We start from the raw sequence: 20,597 nt of genomic DNA, 5'->3' as shown, positions 1-20,597 counted from the left end.
GATCAAAACAGAGCCCTGTAAACAAGTAAAATATCTGTTAAATAGGTATTCCTCTGGAGTATGAGTAATCTTAGATACAAGAATATTGAAAAACTTTTAAAATCTTGAAATGAACTATTCCCTACAATAATAGTTCATTTGAATAGTGTGGAAAACATGAAACAAGTTTTCTAATTATACCTTGTTTCCAAGGTAGCCCATTAACCCACAACCAACAAAGAAACTTTTATATCTCTAACATGTTTTCTCAGATCACTACGCACCCAAACACATAGAAAAATGCCAACCATCTGTTTGCTAGCTGCCAAGCAATAATTTGGCCCACTTGAATTAAAGTTGTAATTCATCTCACCCAAGTTGGATGAGGATCTTTCTGATGAAGAACTGTATGAGATTGGGCTACGGTAAAGAGAATATGGTGAATCTCTCCCACTGAATGAACTTTCATCTTCTGATGAAAGTGACCCAGATGGAGCAAAATTATTATGCCCTTGAGAACCCTCAAAATCAGAATCAGAACTATAAATTTGATCCTCTGAAGATATTGACCCATCCTTTCTACAAAATGTAAAACTGATGCTTTGGTTTCTATCTTTTTTCAATGTATGGAGAATAAGGGCTAACCATTTTGTAGCAGGACCATTGTCTTCTATACCCAATATGTTCCTAGCATTTAATGGCACAATTTCCTGAAACCTGCAAAAACAATTGAGATATCCAAAAAAGGGGGTTAAAACTAAGGAATATAACATCTTCTCTGAGAGGAGATAATATCAATATCAATAAATGAAAAGGTCATGGGAAGACTTCTTTTTTGATGTTCGATGAATATCTTTCACTTTCGGTGGTTTGGAGAGAACAATTAGTTAGTTGATTTTTAATTATATAAATATATTCATTATATATAAATTATAAGTTATATAAAAATAATTAATTTTGATAACAAATGCATTAAGCATAAATAGACTAATAATTAAATGTTAAAATGAGTATCTTTTGAAAGTTTTAGTTATGCATGTATATGACGTAGTAACTAAATGCAATTAAATGGATCCTTTACTTTTGAAAGAGAGGTTTTGTAAAATATGGGATTCAGGGATTGTGAAGCCTTAATCAGTGATGTTTCTATCATTTTTTAAGAGTATTACCATGACTTTTAGCTTTTTCCTTTTTATCCACAAATTGATAGCTTTATGTGACTAAGATTCCCATTATGGAAGACACTACTTAAGGTTCATGGAATTTCATAATTTATTAGTTGCTCTATCAGTATATTGAATGCTCAGATTCCAAGTTTTTGAGAAAAAGGTTCAGATTTTGAGATTGAGAACTTAGTTTTGTCGGTGCAATCTATAATTTTCTAAGTTTAAGCAGTTATTTTTTAAACTATAAAAATGAATAGTAGAAAAAATGCAACAGAATATTATTTAGGAGAAAGCTGTTGTTCCTAATTGAAACTGATTGACAACAAGCTAATTACATTTAATATAGCTCCTATTGCCAACATTTTTCAATATACACTTCATTCATGATGTCTTTTTTGTTCAGACACCAAGCTTTTGATTAGTCTGACTTAGGTTTTTATCCAAGAAATTCAGTCTTTTGGCAGCTACTATCTATGCTTGTGAAGTTTGTATTTGATTTGTTTATTGTTAGCTATTGATGGTCAGCATGTAGTAAAATCGACTAACTGGCATGTTGGGGTAATCAAAATGAAAAAAGTAAAATGAAAGCTGTTTATTTTTAGACCTCAAATGCACACTACACAGGCACAGTTGTTATACTACACCTGCCATTAAAGATAGTGAGATGAGATTCCACTTGATAATCTCTAGAAGATAGTTAATCAAGGGCCACTTCCAAGAAAATCAAAAGATTGGATGAACACTCAGCCAAAGGAGGAATCACCCTGGCCCAACAGGAACAGGATTACCTGTATGCACCTAAAAAAATGACTTGCCCATGAATTGAAATCCAATTGACTAGAAAAAGAAGAGTAAACACATTTTCTGTTGATACAATTGATTGGAATGAGATGGGAGGATATTGTTTTTACCCAAAAACATAGATATCTACTGGAGTTGATGATACCCATTAATCCAAATTGAGGCCATTGTGGGGCACTTCACCTCCTACATTCCATGTTCCCACAAATACCCTGCAACCCCAAAAAAAAAAATTTGAAGTCATATTTTTCTTGTAATGCAACAGGGGTTAAATTGATAGCTCAGTGTTTTAGAAGAAAAGATTTTATAGGTAGTGGAAAAATAGTAACACCTTATCAAATCTCAGCTAAATTTATCTGAATCCACTTTAATAAGTGATATACCTTAGATCTTGCACGTTTGTATCTTGAGACATATAAGTCTCATGTCTTTCTGGTGTGTCATATGTAGGTCTGGTCACCAAATTTTCTGTCATGTTCGAGAAAAGTAGTAAGAAATATAGCTGTGCCAATTCAGATATACAAATAGGATCATGGAACTTGATTCAAAATGTTGATTAATACAAAATCTAATTGTACCAACTTATCATTTTTATTTGTATCAAATATGAAACCTTGAAAACTTGAATTCTACTTGGCCACTAAATAGACCTCCCCTCATTAGAAAATCTAATAACAATTGACAGCAATGCAAAGATAGGAAAGAGTGGTTCCCAATGAGTTGATGTCTTTTGGTAAGTTATCAAATTAACACCCAACTTATCATTGTTTTCAAAACAGTGATTTGAGCACCAAAATATTTGACCTTATACTAGAAAAGTTAACTTTTTTAAAGAGCATTGATCTGTAGTATTAGAGGTCTCCTTGAGAAATTTGAAATATCTTAGGATAAACTACACTTCATTGAAGAAAGCTAGAAAGTTTTCAAAAGTAAAAGCAATAGTGCAATACGACCATGAACATCCAAAACAAGGACAAACTGAACCACAGTTATAAAAATCAAGTGCACATTCTTCCTTGTGAGAATGGGATTACCTTCAATAAATCCATTAGCTTGAAACTTTTTAGGTTTTGACTTTATATTTAGCCATTTCCTGGCAACCAACTTCGGCCATGAACACTGCACATACAAAAAACCAAGCAAGATCATTTAATCAACTTCATTGTCTACAAAATATGGGTCAATCAATGTATATGGTAATGTTAAAAGAGTGTTTCGGTGAAACATGCCTTATTCTTCTTTTCATCCATTGGTAGAGACAAGTTGAATAGAATGATGATGTAGCCAGAAATGTGGGTCTTAAGAGTTTAGCAACCCTACCACTCTTTTATATAGATAGTAGAGAATGGATGGAAACATTTTTCTTATTTACAGAGATTCTGCTTAGCTATGGGCAAACGTCACAGCTAAGAAGAAATATATTTGTAAATAAGAATGGAGAACCACTATTTTGAAAACCAACCAAAAGACCAGACATAGAAAGCGCTGTCAATGGAGAAGAATGATTTCGACTTATTAGTTGGAATGTCAAGGTTTACATGGCCTGCAATTTATAAAAAGTATTCTGTATTTTAAAGTATGATTTGAACTAATCACATGGTTACACCGAGCTTCTCTTTTTGTGGATTTCTTATAGTTTAAGATCTAAAAGTTTGAGCAATAGGTTGAGTGGGGCAAACGTTATGAAATCATGTTTTAGCTTAGAAATTGACATGTGGAAGTATCATATTGACATTTGATTTTATATTCAAATTTAGTAACTACTAAAAGTTGATAGAAATCATATTTTATGGGAAGAATAATGGCTGCCCAATTTAAAATTTGAAATTGGATGGTACATGTTAGAAGCATCTCTTACTTTGAATGGAGTTAATAATTTCTATAAAGTATTTAAAAGTAAACAAATTATTTGTAACTAAGCAATGTATTGAAATTGAAATTATAAGAATTGAGATTTTAATATCTTAAATTCATGAAAGTTGATATTTCTTTATTTTATATATTAGTGTTTGTTTTTGATAAGGTAAACAGGTTTTAAGGGGTCCTGAAACCCATAAGTTTAACAACAAGAAAGGCTAAAATTAAGAAAAAAAATGCCCAGCCAAAACATAAGCCTTACGGCTAAAAATAAGCCCAAAGGCCCAGCCCGAAATAACTGCCCACTAAAAAGGCCAGAGAACCAACCAGAAAAACAGAGACCAGACAAAAAGCCAAAGCCAGGAGAAACAAAAACCAAAGGACAGAGACCCAACCAAGTAGACTACTTCTCCATCTCGAGCATGGTCTGGGCAGCTTCGGCACCCTCTTGTTGCTCTTCTGCCTTATGATCCTGGGCATTCGTCAAATCCTGCTCCATAGTGCTATCCTTGGCTTTATCCACATCCAGCCTATCTTTGTCTCTATTCTGTTTATAATCTTCCTCCATCTGGTTCCTGTCTTTGAGATTTTCCAAGAGAGAGATGATGTTGTCGTTGATCGAAGCGAGGAGGGAGATCATTTGGCTTGCCAGGTTGTGATTGTAGTTCTCAATATTTTTTACTCTCCTCTCCATCAGAGTCTCCCAGCTATTCCAGTCACCTTGGCTTTCAGCACCTGTCTTGCTCTTGATTTTTTCCATTTGGGAAACCCTATCTCTGACATCCTCAAGCTCATGGAAAAGCCATTTAATTGATCTAAAGTTGTCGATCATGCTATTGCGGGCATTGTTCAATAGATTCATGCCCGTTTCTCTTCCATTATCAGAAATAGCCACCATAGCCGGGTCAATTAGCTCATTGAGTCTAGGCTTCTCGAGGTCGTCCACCAGGAGTTGGGGGTTCATCGCTTCTCTGTAGATTCCCATAGTGGCCGTTCTCACATTGAAGTTCTTCCAAGCCTTCCTTCTGTTATTAACTTGCACTTCCCCCTCAATCTGTCCAGAGTTGTCATTTTCCTCCAAAGGAGGCTAAGGATGTATAGGGGAGAGGGGAATGGGCAGAGAATCCTTTCCCTGACTACTGGAGCGCTCCATGCTCTCTCCCTCCCTCTTCTATCTTTTTCTCAGTTTCTCCTCATCCAGCTCCTCGTTCGAAACCTTGTCAGAATCATCAGTATCCATTTCCTCCTCCACCTCAGCAGAGCCAATTTTAGCTGGGGTATGACCTCTAGGGCTCTTTCTGCTGGGTAATTTGATAGAGGGGTAATCCTTCTTATGGCTTTTAGTCTTCTTACCTGAATGCTCAAAAACCTCATCAGAGCTGATGCTCTCGACATCGTCGGAATCTGAGGAAAAATTGGAGCTGCTCTTGTCAACATCTGCCCCCTGGATAGGGTTTTTGCTAATGGTTTGAGCATGGAAATGCTCATGAATCAGAAGCAGAAGACCCTCATGCAGTGCCGGGTTGACGGTAGCTTTCTTTTTAAAACTAGAAATGGCCTTGTTCATCGAGTTAAAAAGATAATACGGGAAGGAGATCTTACTACCATGGCGAAAATGATTCAGAATCACAAAATGGTGAGTCCTAACCCTATCAAACCTGGGGTCTAGGGTTATATATTCAATTACAGCGTAGAGAACATACCTCCAGATCTTTTTTATAGTATCCGTTACAAAAAACGTCTCTTTCTTGCCCAGCTTGTTCAGCTCTTCAGTGTTTTTCACAAAATCCTTGATTGCATTAGAAGACATCTTCTTGTCTATGAAGAATTTATGCCCCTCCATAGGAATCCCCGTGACTTCAGCAACCACATCCTCAGTAATTTGAAAGTAGACCCCGTTCACCTTAACCTTACCATTATTCCACGAATTCACCATGCTGTTAGTGATCTCAGGATCCGAGCCATGAAGTTTCTCGAAGAAATTAGTAACCCCACCCTTTTCCAGCTCTCTCCAAACTTTGGCCTTGTTCTTCCACTTCTGAACTTCCCCCACCGGCTCCTTTCTGCTCCTCTCACCTATCATGTTTACCTGATCAACTTCCACAATTCTCATGAACTCTGAACTGTGCAAGTTATTTGCATTCGAAAAAATGGTGATGTTTCTTTTATGATACTCGTGAATATACCCCTTTCTGAAAATAATGGTATCATCCTTTCGAATGTGTCGAAATGTCAGAGGAAACCCCTTTTGCTGGTGAAAATCATGATGCCAGTAATGGCACTTACCATTTATTAAGCAATCTTTATTATCCATAATTGCATTGGATTTGAGCCATCCTTCCCAAGATTTTATCTTGGTCGATAAGCAACTTTGCCTCCGCCGAAAAATCTTTTCCGGCATGCCAGGTCAGATTATTGGTGGCGTTAACCCCTTTATTAGCAAACCAATCAGCGATTGGGTTTGCCTCTCTGTAAACATAAGTGACGTGGACCTTATCGAACTTTGTGAGAGTGGCGCAAGTCTCAGCAATTATGTTTGCAATCATCCACGAGGGAGGGGAAATACCATTAATGGTATTAATAATGTTTTTGGAGTCCCCCTCAAGCCAGAGTTTAGTAATCCCAGCTTCAAAAGCCAACTTGACCACCTTACTCGCAGCTCTTGCTTCAGCCAGATGAATAGTCTGGATTCCCAGCGGGGAAGCAAAGGTAGCTATTCCCTTCCCATAGCTATTCCTTATGATTCCACCGCAACCTGAAGGGCCTCGGTTACCCTTAGAAGCCCCATCAAAGTTGGCTTTTGACCAACCATCTAGGGGGAGAAGCCAACTAGCATCCTGCCTTTTGAGGTTCCTGTCTTTTTCTTTAGCTATCTTTCTGTCCCCTTCTTCTTCTTCTTCCTCCTTCAGCACTTGGAGATTTTCCTTTATATTCTTCGAGACCTTCCTGCCAAGGATTATAGCCGGCTCCTCTCTATCTCTAAATATTCTATTATTCCTTTCCTTCCAAATTCCCCAGCAAAAATGGGGTAAAATCCAGTCCGAGTGATCCTACCGACCAGCAATCTTACAAAGACCTTTCCACTGATGGAAAAAATCCATGAGATTATCTGGTTTGCACTAGAGGGTTTCATTATCATGTGTGATGACATTCCACACCTCCCTGGCATAGTCACATAAGATGAAAATGTGATTTTCGGTCTCAGCCTGATTCTTACACAAGGGACATCTACTGGGCATAACATGTCCTTGCTTCATGAGATTGTCATGAGTAAGGATTTTGTTCTGAAGAGCCAGCCAGTAAAAAATGTTGATCTTTGGAGTGAGACCCGAAATCCAAGCCTCCGCCCAAGGGGCCTTCTCTTTTAAGCTCCAAAGGGAATTATAGCCTCAGGCAACAGAGTATCTTCCATTGGGATTATCCCTCCAGACCAGCTCATCCCCCAAATTGATAGGAATCATGGAATTGAGCATAAGCATTATAGGAGTCAAGTCCTCAGAGATGAGGGATAGGTCACTCCATTCCTGGCCATTCCAATAATCACAAACTTTGGACCCAATTTGATCAGTACAAGCTTGCATCCATCTCTCAAAAATAGGGTTATTGGTAAGTGGATCTTGGGATAGCCATCTATCCGACCAGAACTGGATGTCCTTCCCATTTCCCAATTTCCATGATACCCTAGCCTTAGCCAGGTCCCTGGCTTTCATGATCCCATTCCAAATATTCGATCCTTTTGGGATATCTTCATTAAAAAGGGTGAAAAGAAGAGTGGGTCTTCTAAGGTACTTGTTTACCAAGGTGTCCCGCCATTCACCGGTACTACTAAAGATCCGCCATATTTGTTTAGCTAGGAGAGCCTTATTGAGGTGGGTGATCTTTCTAATGCCCAGACCTCCGTACCTCTTAGGGAGGCAAACCTTCTCCCAAGCAACAAGAGGGTATCTTTTCTTCCCTTCATTACCATTCCAAAGGAAGTCTCTCTGGATTTTCTCCATTCTTTCAGCTATTTTCTCCGGAATTCCAAAGAGGCTCAGGGTGTAGATTGGCAGATTTTGAAGAGAAGATTTGACTAAGAGGCATTTCCCCACTTGACTAAGAGAGACTCCTTTCCAACCAGCCATCTTCCTGTTGAATCTGTCCAAAATACCATTCCAAAAAGACTCCGGGGGTGAGGATCCCAAAGGGAGACCAAGATAGGTAGAGGGGAAAGAGCCTACCCCACAACCCAGAATCCTGGCAATTTTTCTTTGTCTAAACTCAGAGGTGTTGATGAAAAAGAGTGAGCTTTTGTTGCAATTGATCAGCTAACCCATCCCACTGGAGAAAGTATCAAGAATCTTCTTCAGGGCTCTGGCCTCTTTGACAGAAGCTTCCCCCCCCAAGATAGTATCGTCAACAAATTGCTGATGAGTGAAGGGAACGCAATTAGAGGAGGGAAGGATCCCTTTGATACAAGCCTCATGGTTTCTACAGTCTATAATCCTTCATAAGCATTCAGCTAAAATGATGAACAAAATGGGCGAAAGGGAGTCTCCTTGTCTGAGGCCTCTGGAAGGTTTGAAAAAATTAGAAGGGACTCCATTAACCAGAACAACCAAGGAGGAGGTGGACACCAATTGAGAGATAATTTTGCAAACTTTACTATCAAAGCCAAAAGTCGAGAGGACCTTTCCAAGGAGAGACCAGTCTACCCTGTCATAAGCTTTAGAAAGATCTAGTTTGAGAAACATACCTTCCCGTTTGGATGCCTCAAGAGAGTGGATGACTTCGTGCACCATCTGGACAGAATCCAAAATTTGTCTCCCTAGAACAAAACCTGATTGATGCTGCGAGATTATCATGGGCAAGATCTTGAGCATTCTTAAAGTGAGAACTTTAGAGATGATCTTGTAGAGTGAGTTGCACAGACTAATAGGTCTAAAATTGTCCAACGAGTCTGCCCTAGGGGATTTAGGAATGAGAACCACAAAAGTCGAGTTTAGCTCCTTGAGAATAGATTTGGCTCCAAAGAATTCCTGGACAGCCTGAACAACCTCTCCCATGATCACCGGCCAAAACCTTTGGAAGAAAAAAGTGGGAAAACTGTCCGGGCCTGGAGCCTTGTCAGCAGGCAGAGAAAAGAGAGCCTCTTTAACTTCTGAAGCATTAGGAATAGCACAGAGCTGTTTATTATGGATAGGTTGAATGAGCTGAGGGATACAGTGTAACAAATCCTCCTGGTCCAAATTGGAAAGCATTGGGTCCTCAGAGAGAAGGCTAGAGAAAAAGGAAACAGCTTCTTCCGAGATGGCAGATTCTTCAGTTAACAGCTCCTGCCCCTTTTTGATACCATAGATCCTGTTACTAGCACGGTGCTTGAGGGTGGTTAGGTGAAAAAACTTAGTGTTTCGATCTCCTTCCTTTAGCCAGGTGATCCTCGATCTTTGCCTCCAAAATTTTTCTTCCTTATTAATACTGTTATGAATTTCAGACAGGGTCTTGAGCTCCAAAACCCTGTTGGTCTCAGTGTAACCTTCCTTCTGAATGCAATCTTGGATAATAGTTAGATTATCAAATAACTCTTTCTTTTCATGGAAGATATGACCAAAATCAGACTTGTTCCAAATTTTAATCATCCTCTTCACATTGCTAAGTTTTCTGGTGACTCTGAACATGGCTGAGCCCTCCACCTCTATCCCCCACCATTTCTTGATATTATTCAGGAGGTCAGGGTGAGAGGTCCACATTTTCTCAAACCTGAAAGGATGGTATCTCCTATATACCAGAGGGGAAACTAAAAGAGAAATGGAAGAGTGGTCCGAACCAATTCTAGGAAGCAGAGATAGTCTGCAGCTGAAGGATTGAAGCCAGTCCGAAGATATAAGAGCTCTATCCAGCCTAACCTGAATGCAATCATGGCCTTTTCTCTTGTTTGACCAGGTAAAGGATCCGCCCTTAAGCTCTACATCCATAAGGGCCAGATTATTTATGAAGTTAGAAAGATCTTGTTTACTTTCCCAATCCAGGGGCATACCTCCCTTTTTCTCTTTATCTTCTAGCGGTGTGTTAAAGTCTCCCATGATTATACCTTTCTTAATGTCACAATCTTGCACCATATTACCAACTTTGGTCCAGAAGTTTTTTCTATCTCTCTTATTATTGGGGGCATAAATATTCACTAAAAACCAGGAATCATTGGTGTGCAAATGTTGAACTCTGCAGAAAAGAATGTTATCTTCATCATACTCAGCTACTATATTGAGATACTTATCATTGAAAAGGAACAGTAGTCCTCCAGATGCTCCTTCAGAGTTAGAGGCTATGCCCTTCATGCTATTGTTGAACTTAATATTTTCCATCCTTTCCTTCTTCATTTTAGTTTCCTGGATTAGAAACACATCAGGCCTTTGGTCCCTTATCATATTTCTAATAACTTATTGCTTGTGGATTCCATTGAGTCCACGAATATTCCAAGATAAGATCTTCATGATTTAACTACTGAACATGCTTCCTGGATGGTGCGCTGCATACCATCCTTAATGTTTCTTCTGGCTTCCTCTTTCCTGATTTCATTCTTGTTTTTCCTTCCCACTAGGTTAGGTTTGTGGCCGAGATCAGCCTTGGCCATGCTTCTAGTAGAAGGGGGAGATACTGGAGAAGGGTCCCTACTATTCTTCTTCTTTCTACTCCTAACTTCTGTCCAGGGATTCTCTTCTCCCTCTAGTCCTTTGTCCAGCCAAGCATCAATTCTCGCCAAATCTTCCATTGTCGATGCAGACAGCCTCTCTATGATTCTATTTACTATTGAAGGGGGGGGACAGCACACCAGGTTAGGGTCCTGGGGCATGGGTTCCCCCTCCTTTAGTTCTTCCATGGAGTTTGGGACAAAGGATAGTTTCAAGTCATCCTCCTGAGAATCCAGAGGGGGAAGAGTCATATTTTCACCTATCTCCTCATGTTTCTTCTCAGATTCCTTCGCATTGGGGAGAGGTGTTGAATCGTCTTTCACTCCTTTCTCTTCTCCCCCTCCTACGTTTCTAGTCGCCCGAGGAGGCCCTGATTTCTCTTGGGGCGCATTAGGAGCAGTATTTGTTTTTCCTTTTGCCTCTCCATTTGCCTTGACTTGCGATGCTTTTTTCCTCCATTCTTTTTTGGGATCTAGAGAATCTTTTATCCCCCCTTGTGGACGATCCTTTCCCACCGTACTCTTCCCTTTGAAAAGTGGGCATGATCTAGCCTTGTGGCCAGCCTTCTTACAATGGAAACAAGCAAAAGGCACACTTTCATAGTCAATCTTTTGAGATCTGTTTCCCAGACGAGATTGTAGTTCTAAAACTTGAGGCATGTCCTGGCCTTCGATGACTCCTACACAGATTCTTGCGTAGTTCAATCTTTTCTTAGCTGCTGTGACAGGGTCAATGGAGAGGAGCTCTCTAAAGGTCCTAGCTATGCCATCAAAGACATCCTCATGCCAATATTCCAAAGGAAGTTCTAGAAGTCTTAACCAAACTGGAACCTGAGATTGGAAATCATTGTTCAAATCCAAGTTGGATGTCCATTTTTGCAATATTAGGTTGGATCTGCCCAAAGACCAGTTTTTAGCACATAGTATACAAGAAAAATCTTCCGAGCAAGAGAACTCGAAAGACATGAAGCCTTTGGCCATAGCAGTCACTTCTACATGCCCTTTAAGGTCCCATTTTCTCCTGGTAAATGTCCTCACTACATCAATATTAGGTCTTGGCCCTACAAATTTTCCTACCAGAGTGTTCGCCATGCTTAGGATATTGTGGTCAATAATTTCCCTAGGGATTTCCAGAGCAAAAATACCTTTCTCCTTATCAGATTTGTCAATGACTTTTGGGAAAGACGATTTACCTTATGGTTTTATCCGGAATAGATTCGACCAGCGTCCCCATGCCCCAGATGGCCCACTGCCCACATGGGGGGGAGGGGGAATCTTCTCACCTGGTTGGGGCATCATAACCCATGGGTCCCCATCCTTTGAGGCATCCTCATCTTTCCCCTCCGTTTCCTGCCCTGTGCTTGCTGCATGCCTTGCTGCATGCTCTCCTGCAGATGTGCTCTCCTGTCTCCCGCCTTTCTCCAGATTTGAAAAAATGTGATTCGAATTGTAGTTCCCACCCGCTCCATCCCTCTCTCTCACCGTGCCCATCCTATAGATTATTATATATTAGTGTTTGTTATGTTCTTATGTATAAAGAAGTATATTCCATTACTTATCCCATTTGACCTTAGGACAAGCATGTGACAAAATATTATTCATACTATTGTTGATAAAAAATCCTTTGTTGCTGACATACTAAAATATAAAATATGAAATGCACGGCCAAGATAACTTAAATTAATAAATGAAGTAAAATATGAAAGATTAATTACACTAAGTTGCCAATTGTGTTTGGAAATGAAGTGAAAAATAGTGTTTTTCTTAAAAACTGTAGGCAGAAAAAGCTTTTAATGTGGATTTGGACAAGTATTAGCAAAAAAATTGTGTTTTTCCCTACTGCCAAATCAGTTTTATAGGGAAGAATCACCATGAATTTAATAACAACTCGCGTAGCAATCTGGCTTTTGAGTACTAAACAAGTTTTGCAATTATGGTTAGAATGTTTTACTCTTTTCTTACCTCATTTGTCTAGGTCTGAATGCATTGATGCTTCTTAGGCTCCAGTCTCATGACCCCATTAATTAAGTCTATTTTACAAAAAATATTTTTAGCTGGGACTTGTGCGAGCTTTAGAATTAACTTTTCCTGTCAAAGTCAAAGTTCTCGTGTCTAACTCCTCCTTTGATGACGTGATTAAGAAAAAATTGGTTCCTTCAAAGGAAGTGACCCCTTGCATATATGGGGCTCCAAAAATTTATAAGGAGGGTGTTCCCTTACGACCTATTGTGGACACCATTGGATCCCCCACCTACACATTAGATTCTCACCTTGCCAAGATTATCTCTCCGTTGTTGGGGCAGTCCAACTCTTTCATCAAAGATTCTTACCATTTTGTCCAATTTATTCAAGATGTCAAGTGGGAGCCTGGTGATGTCTTGGTTAGTTTTGATGTTGTTTCGCTCTTCACCAAGGTTCCTATTCATGACGCTGTGCAAATTGTGAGGCGTAAGGTTGGGGATGAGCTAGCTAGTTTGGTGGAGTTCTGCTTAAGATCCACTTTCTTCTCTTTCCAGAACGTCATCTATGAGCAGGTGGAGGGAGTGGCGATGGGTTCTCCCCTTTCCCCAGTCATAGCAAACCTCTATATGGAGCATTTCGAGGAGATGGCTCTCCACACCTTTCCCCTCAAGCCCAAATGGTGGAAGCGTTATGTTGATGACACCAACGTGTGCTGGCCACATGGGTTGGAAAAACTTGAGGAGTTTCTCAAACACATCAACAAGCTTGCCCCCACCATTTCCTTCACCAAGGAGCTTGAATCTGGCAACCAGTTGCCCTTCCTCGACGTCCTCATCATGAAGAAGCCTGATGGGACCTTCGATCGTCGAGTGTATCGTAAAGCCACCCACACTGATCTTTACCTCCATTCTTCTTCCCACCACCACCCATCCCAGAAAGTTGGTATCCTCAAGACTCTTTCCCTTAGAGCTTATAGAATTTGCAATGCTGATAACTTACCCCAAGAGCTTGATCATCTACGCCAAGTTTTTAAGTTCAACGGGTACTCTCATAAGAAAATCTCCAAGGCCCTCACCCAAGCCAAGTCCTCTTATCTTTCTGGCATCAGTCATAAGATCTCCTCTAACCCACCTCCCCTTCTCGCTTCTCTTCCTTTTGTTGAGGGCATCTCCCAAAAAATTGGCAAAATCTTGACCAGAAAGGGCATCCAGGTAGCCTTCAAACCCCTTTCTAAGTTAAGAAATTGTATCCCCCCGCTCAAGGATTCAAACAACTCTCTTCTAGACTCAGGGGTCTACAAGATTGAGTGCTCATGTGGCATGCCCTACATTGGTGAAACTGGTCGCTTTGTCATCACCAGAATTCGAGAACACAGTGCTGACATCAAGCATGAGAGGATACTAAAATCCGCCCTAGCTGAGCACTCAACTTCCACCAAGCATCATATTTGTTCGGAGAATACCAAAATCCTATCAAAAGAGGACAATCTTTTCAAAAGGAAGTTAAAGGAGGCTATTGCCATTAGCTATCATCCCATTAACCTCAATCAGGATGATGGGTGGTCCATTAACCATTCGTGGTGCCCCTTGCTTGATTCCCTTGACAATCGCCATTCGAGCACGCTCAACAAACTCCACCACCTTTGATGCTTTCTCGGTTTCCCTTCTTGTGTGCTCTTCTAGTTCTTTTGTTTCGCTGTTTCCTCTTCTCGTTCTCTTTTTCCCCCTCTCTTCTCCTCTTTCCTTTTTTGGTGCTTGTTTCTTCTTCCATGGTGGGCAGTGTTCTCTCTCTCTCTCTCTCTCTCTCTCTCTCTCTCTATCCTGAGCACACTTCTTGCTTCTTTCTTGTGAGTGGGTTTTGTGCTTAGACACCGGGGTTTCTTTTATTTTAGTGTCTGGTTGTCTCTAGTGTTGTTTATTTTTTCACGTGGTTTTCTCCTTTTTTTTTGTGCGTCCTCCTACCGATTCTTCTGCTCTATCCTTGTCATCTAGTCTACTAAGTAGGTATGAATTTTCTCCTTTACCCCTACATGCTTGGCATTTTCTTCCTTCTTATTTATTTTTATTCAGTTCTCTTTGCAGTTTTGGTCAATTTCACTTTCTTGTTTTCATAAAATTGGTATACATATAGATTGTTGTTTTTTTTTTCAACCCTTTATATATATATATATATATATATATATATATATATGTCTAGTATATTTTACTTATTTCGCATATAGACATATATATATATTGGCATATATTTCCTAGATATACATATTTCTTTTTTATTTATATATTTCTTTCATAGTATATCGTATTTTTCTTGTATATAACTATATTTTGATCCTTTAGCTATTGTAAGTGGTTACATAGCTATACATTACTCATATAGCTATTTTATCATATAATAGCCAATATATTAATAGCTATTTTACGTATATATATATATATATATATATATATATATATATATATATATATATATATATATATATATATAGGCAGGATATTGTTGTTTCTATATATATGTAGCTATTTTTTCTGTTTAGTTTCCTTCTTTTAAACCTTTTTCTTTCATTTTTTCTTCTTTCTTATACTTTTTGGTGGGGGTACCTTTTTGCTTTTTTTTTCTATTTTTAGCTTTGCATGGTTTTACGAGCTTCCCCCTTCTCTTCTTATAATTCTTGAGAAAGGTCCAGTCTGCATATCTTACTACCCTGCACTTTCTTATCCTGATGATGGATCATGTAGTGTGATCCAAAACGTTGATGAAATAAACAAACACAATCTAATCCAGAAAACTCAGTATCTTTACAAATGGATTGTGGAAATCTGTTACTGTTAACTTTTCCTATGTTTGGATAGAATTAAAATTAAAATTAAAACTTAAAATGTTATATATACATTTCTCTCTTTTGATTTATTTTATTCTCTTGCTCTAGGAACAACTCTTCCTATATCATTTCCAGTTGATTGTTATTTGAGACTAGCACTCTAATGTTTTTTACCTGGTCCCCTTATTCATGAAAACTAATATAGTTTAAAATTCAAGTTTAATTTATGTTTTCAAATAGGAGAAGGTTTTGCAATTTCTCACTTGGACCCTATCAAAATGATTTGTTAATTTGTGTTTGGTTGCTTATAAGTTTTCATCTCCAGTAAATCGTTATCCTAAAGTTGTTTGCATTATGTGAAGATACTGTATCATTCTGATATTACTGTTGGTTGACTGTAGGAACTTGGATTCCATTGTGATAAAATTCAAGGTGAATGCCGTGCTAAATTTGCATGCCAGCTAGATTGTTTTGCTTGGGTCAAGCGTGATAGTTATCTACCACAAGGTAGCTAGGGCCTGAAGGTGCTAGTCCTATCTATCAAAACACTGTAACTTCTAATAGTTAAATAGCTTTTTGTTAGAGTTTCTATATTATGTTTAGAAGGAGCTTAAATTTAGAGAAATAGATCAAGAATTTCTCTAGATATTATTTAATCATTTGTGCTTGGTGAATGCATTTTATGCCTAGCCTAAAATTAAAATGGAATTTATCCTTGGCTTAGACTGTGCAAGTTTTCCTTTTTCACATATATGCCAAAATGATTTTTTTTCATTAATTGTAATTTTAATTCTATGAACCTGCTCTTCTTTTCCCTTCAAGATCTCGTGTCTTACTGTCTTGATGTTTCTAAATAGTGGGCATATTCTTATGTATATTTCCTATGTTTGTGGCAGCAATAACACTATAAACAGAAAAATTGTCATTGATTTTGGAGCTGTAGTTTTATTTTAGACTTGCAGAACCTCTTCATCTAGAAGTAGAACATCCTTGATCCAAACTTTTCAAACAATTTTATCTCAAGTTGCACTTTGCTTAATGGATAGAACGCACTATGAACCTTTTAAATTGGTAGTTTCATGAATCTTGATTTTGTTTTAAGATAGGATAAAAATTCATTGGATGTCTTGTTTGAGATTAAAATGGTGGGTATACATTTAATCTAGTTCTGTACCATATTGCCTACCAGCTTTCTTCAACACACCGAAAAAGTTCTTTAAATGGCATTCTCTACTTTTTGTTTTCTACATGTTTTGAGTTTTTTGTTTTTGGTGAATTGCTGTGAAAGGAGATTCCTCCCATTATATTGAAAGAAAGTAATTTGATTACAATGACTTCTTGTAATTTGGCTAAGATCATGATGCGAATGCCTTGAGTGATGTCTTGTAGTCTTTTGATTTGATCAGGAGAAAATAGATTTCATTGACGTTTATAAAATAAGCATATGTTTGCATGTTATTCGTTGCCAGTCTTTTCATCAGAGTGATGCATGCATCATGTCTTTGGTCTTGCTTGTTGTTGAAATGCATCCTGAACCAGGCCTCCTTTTGAATCTCTTCTCAAACTAGCAAGTGTTGTCAATGCCACAAACCTATAGACTCGATTCACTGTGTTGTTGATCACTCTTCTACCACATTCAAATTTGTTGAGTGATTTGTATTTTGTTTAGTAGATGTATTCATGTTTTAAGCTATAGACAACGAATCAAAAATATGCAAGTATTTTGCGGCAAATTAATATTACCAAGCATTTATCTTTTCTAGACTTGGAAGTCTGGGCCTGATAATAAGAATCTTTTCATGGAAATAAAATTAAGTAGGGTTTCATATTTTACAAATGTTTAAATCTATTTTACATAAATTCCTGATCTAATAAAGCTGCTATTGTTGGTGGATACAGAATAGTTTGGAATCACCTAGTAGCATATTCAAAATGTCAAGCATGCAACAGGATCAACTATACCATTTGGAAACAACTTGTGGTTCTCTTCTATACGAGCTGCAAGTAAAATTGTTTTATATGAGATTCTTTCTTTTTGTTGACAAAATGAATAAATTGTGTGCTTATTTTAGTTGAATTCATGCTGGTTTTCCCACTGGGCAATTGTATCTTAAAGTCTATTGGCCCTACTGAATTTCTTTTAACTTTTTGAGTCTATTTCCTTTCAGTCAAAATATGTTTCTGATAAAAGAATTTGCAGATTTACACAGGTTTATTTTTCTGGGTATTAATGATATATGTGATGATGATAACATAATGAAGCTTATGAATCATAATGTTTTAATAGCCTGAAAGATATTTGGGTGAGATATTAACTAGTAGTTGGTTGATTTTAGTTGATATGGGATGAAATAGGGGAACTGGATGATGAAAGAGATAAAATGTTGCTTCAGCTCGAACAAGAGTGTTTGGAGGTATACACATGCAAAGTGGATCAAGCGAACCGATCGAGGGCTCAACTTCATCAGATGATAGTAGATTATGAATCAGAGCTTGCTTCCATAATTTTAGTGCTTGGAGATCGCCCTCTGCTCAAGCAGGTTCAGTAATAATTCATTGTAAGATTTAGTAAAATGTTTCTTACTTAATTATTATAGATAAACAATCTCCTAAACACATAATGAGAGACTCTTCAGACCACTCTGGCTTAATGGAATTTATGAGTCTTTGTATCATTACCTTTTATGTCAAAATTTTGAAGCGAAACATGTGCACACACTTTGATTATGTAGGGAGAAAGAAAGCCAGGTAGCTTGAAGGAACAAATTGAAGCTATTACTCCACACTTGGAAGAAATGCGACGGAGAAAGGAAGATTGGATTAAGCAGATTGTGGATGTTAAGACACAAATTCAAAGGATTTCAAATGAAATTACTGGAGATATGCAACTCAATCCTTCTGCTATTAGTGTAGACTATAGCAATTTATCTGTAAGAAAGCTTGAAGAATACCAGAGGCAACTCCAAGCACTTCAAGAGGAGAAGGTAAGGATTTTATGATTGGTTCATTTCATATTTTGCTCAAACATCTAGGCTTTGTTATGTTATGTCAGCGATTTTAAGGGATTCAAACTTTCTTCAATCCAATGGCCAATCTGCGATATAGAATTATTGTTTACAAGTATGGGGTAATATTATTACTCATGAGATCAATTGTAATCACTGCAGTTCAATCAGTTTTTCCTGGTGTTAATTCATAGTTCCCTACTTTTTAGCGACACATTGCTTCAATCTTAATGCTTTGTTCACTCTCCCATCTTACTAAATGTTTGAAGTCTTATTTTATATGTAGAGATCCTTTTAAAATATTTATTCTCTAGATTTCATATAAAATTCTAATATGTGACCCCAGTTATTCTAATCTGATTCTAGCTTGAAAACATATTATGAGGTAGTTGTCATTGATGTCTATTTTTCATTTATGAGGGGCTTTTAATGCTTTCTTCACTCTCCCATCTTACTGAATGTTTGAAGTCTTGTTTTATATGTAGGGATCCTTTTAAAATATTTATTCTCTAGATTGCATATAAAGTTCTAATATGTGACCCCAGTTATTCTTATCTGATTCTGGCTTGAAAACATATTATGAGGTAGTTGTCATTGATGTCTATTTTTCATTTATGAGGGGCTTTTTTGTAGACACTAGACTGATTGTTTTTCATTTATTTTTTCCTAACATTTGATGAATTTTGATGGCCAGTAACATAAGATGTGTCAAAATACCATTTCTTAAACTGTATATGTCAACCTACTTGTGCTTTGTCTTAATTTACCGTAAACTTCCTCTTGATTACCACATCATTTCATTTAATGTGTCCTAACACCTTTATTACATTCATTGTCTTTGTTCCACATTTCCTTGTTCTCACTCTCTGTTGTTTTTACCCCAGAATAATCACTTGTTCGAAGTAATTGAGTATTGTAATACCCTTCATGAATTATGCTTGGTCCTTGGCATAGATTTCTCATACACTATGAAAGAAGTGCATCCAAGCTTGGATGAGTGAGAACAGGCAAAGAGCATTAGTGATGATACTATTGAAAGATTAGCAATGACAATTCATAGATTGCGAGAAGAAAAAAGAAATAGAATGCAAAAGGTAAGTTCTTTTATAGGTCATTTGTTTTAATTGCACAACTTATTTTATTTTGTTGTATTGTTTTGTGCAAGTTGTGTGTTTTGTGATCTGTGTCAGTGCTAAAACTCTTCTACTGCAAATGTTTACAGCTTCAAGATTTGGCTACTACTATGCTTGAACTCTAGTTAATGGACACACCTATTGAAGAGCAACTGATGTTCCAGAGTGTTACTTGTAATATTACAGCTTCAGAGCATGAAATTTGCTCTCCCAATTCTTTGTCAGAGGAATTCATTGAAAATGTATGCAGGTTGACCTATATCCAATCTAATGTTTGCAGATATTGATATCATTCTTGTGCATGTAAGCTCACTTTTTCTTTTTGTATATGTAATATGATTATTATTCTACAGGTTGAAGCAGAGGTTGCAAGGCTAGAGGAGCTGAAAGGAAGCAAGATGAAGGAACTTGTTCTAAAGAAGCGAATAGAGTTGGAAGAAATTTCTAGAAGAACTCATCTTTTTTCAGACAGTAATATTGCTATGGATGAAGCAATTGCCTCCCTAGATTTTGGTAAATTTTTGGCACTGCTTGTTTTGCTTCTTATCTTAGAATATAACCAAAGATATATATTTTCACTCAGACAACTGATGTGATTTTGGTTTCATCTCTTAATGTTTTTAGGGTTGGTTGATCCATCAGTACTTCTTGAAACTGTTGAAGAACAAATTTATTTGACTAAAGAAGAGGCCACTTAGAGATGCGATCTAACATGGTGAGTGGGCTTAAAGTGGCAACTTGGTGGGGCAAGTTGGAGAGCCGACTTAGCGAGGCCACTTAGAGATGCGACATGGCAAGCTAATTTGGTGAGCAAGCTCGATGAGCAGACAAAAAGACTAACCTTGATGAGGCACTTTGGTGGGGTGACTTGATGATCAAACTCAAAGAGTCAACTTGGAAAGCATACTTGAATAGTCAACTTCGTGGGGCAAGTTGGTGAGCCGACTTAGCAAGTCCACTTGGTGAGTCGAGAGGTGAGTCAACTTGGTGTGGTGACTTGGCGAGTTGACTTGGTGAGTGGACTTAAAGACTGACCTTGATGAGGTGCTTTGGTGGGGTGACTTGATGAGTGAACTTAAAGAGTCAAATTTGTGAGCATACTTGAACAATCGACTTGGTGACATGACTTGGTGGGCTGGCTTGGCGAGCTGACTCGGCGTGTGTACTTGAACAATAGACTTGGTGAGATGACTTAATGAGTCAACTCGT

The 20,597-nt window shown here is 37.9% G+C and overlaps 1 protein-coding gene and 1 pseudogene across 1 annotated transcript in view; both read left to right on the top strand.

Annotated features, from left to right (window-relative positions):
* The window catches only part of LOC149547866 (uncharacterized), a 49,922-nt gene extending 35,844 nt beyond the window's left edge, over positions 1–14,078 (top strand). The window contains exon 2 of the mRNA XM_089794199.1: positions 12,823–14,078. Coding sequence (XP_089650325.1) covers positions 12,823–14,078 — 1,256 coding nt within the window. The remainder of the gene's footprint in view (positions 1–12,822) is intronic.
* A 2,971-nt stretch (positions 14,079–17,049) lies between these two features.
* Positions 17,050–20,086, top strand: LOC149547865 (65-kDa microtubule-associated protein 3-like; annotated as a pseudogene).
* Positions 20,087–20,597: the final 511 nt, after the last annotated feature.

The sequence above is a fragment of the Cupressus sempervirens genome, chromosome 7 (assembly GCF_028749045.1).
Source record: "Cupressus sempervirens isolate cs-2001-9-10 chromosome 7, ASM2874904v1, whole genome shotgun sequence".
Lineage (NCBI taxonomy): Eukaryota > Viridiplantae > Streptophyta > Pinopsida > Cupressales > Cupressaceae > Cupressus > Cupressus sempervirens.
The sequence above is the reverse complement of the archived record's forward strand: the minus strand, read 5'-3'. Positions and strand labels throughout refer to the sequence as shown.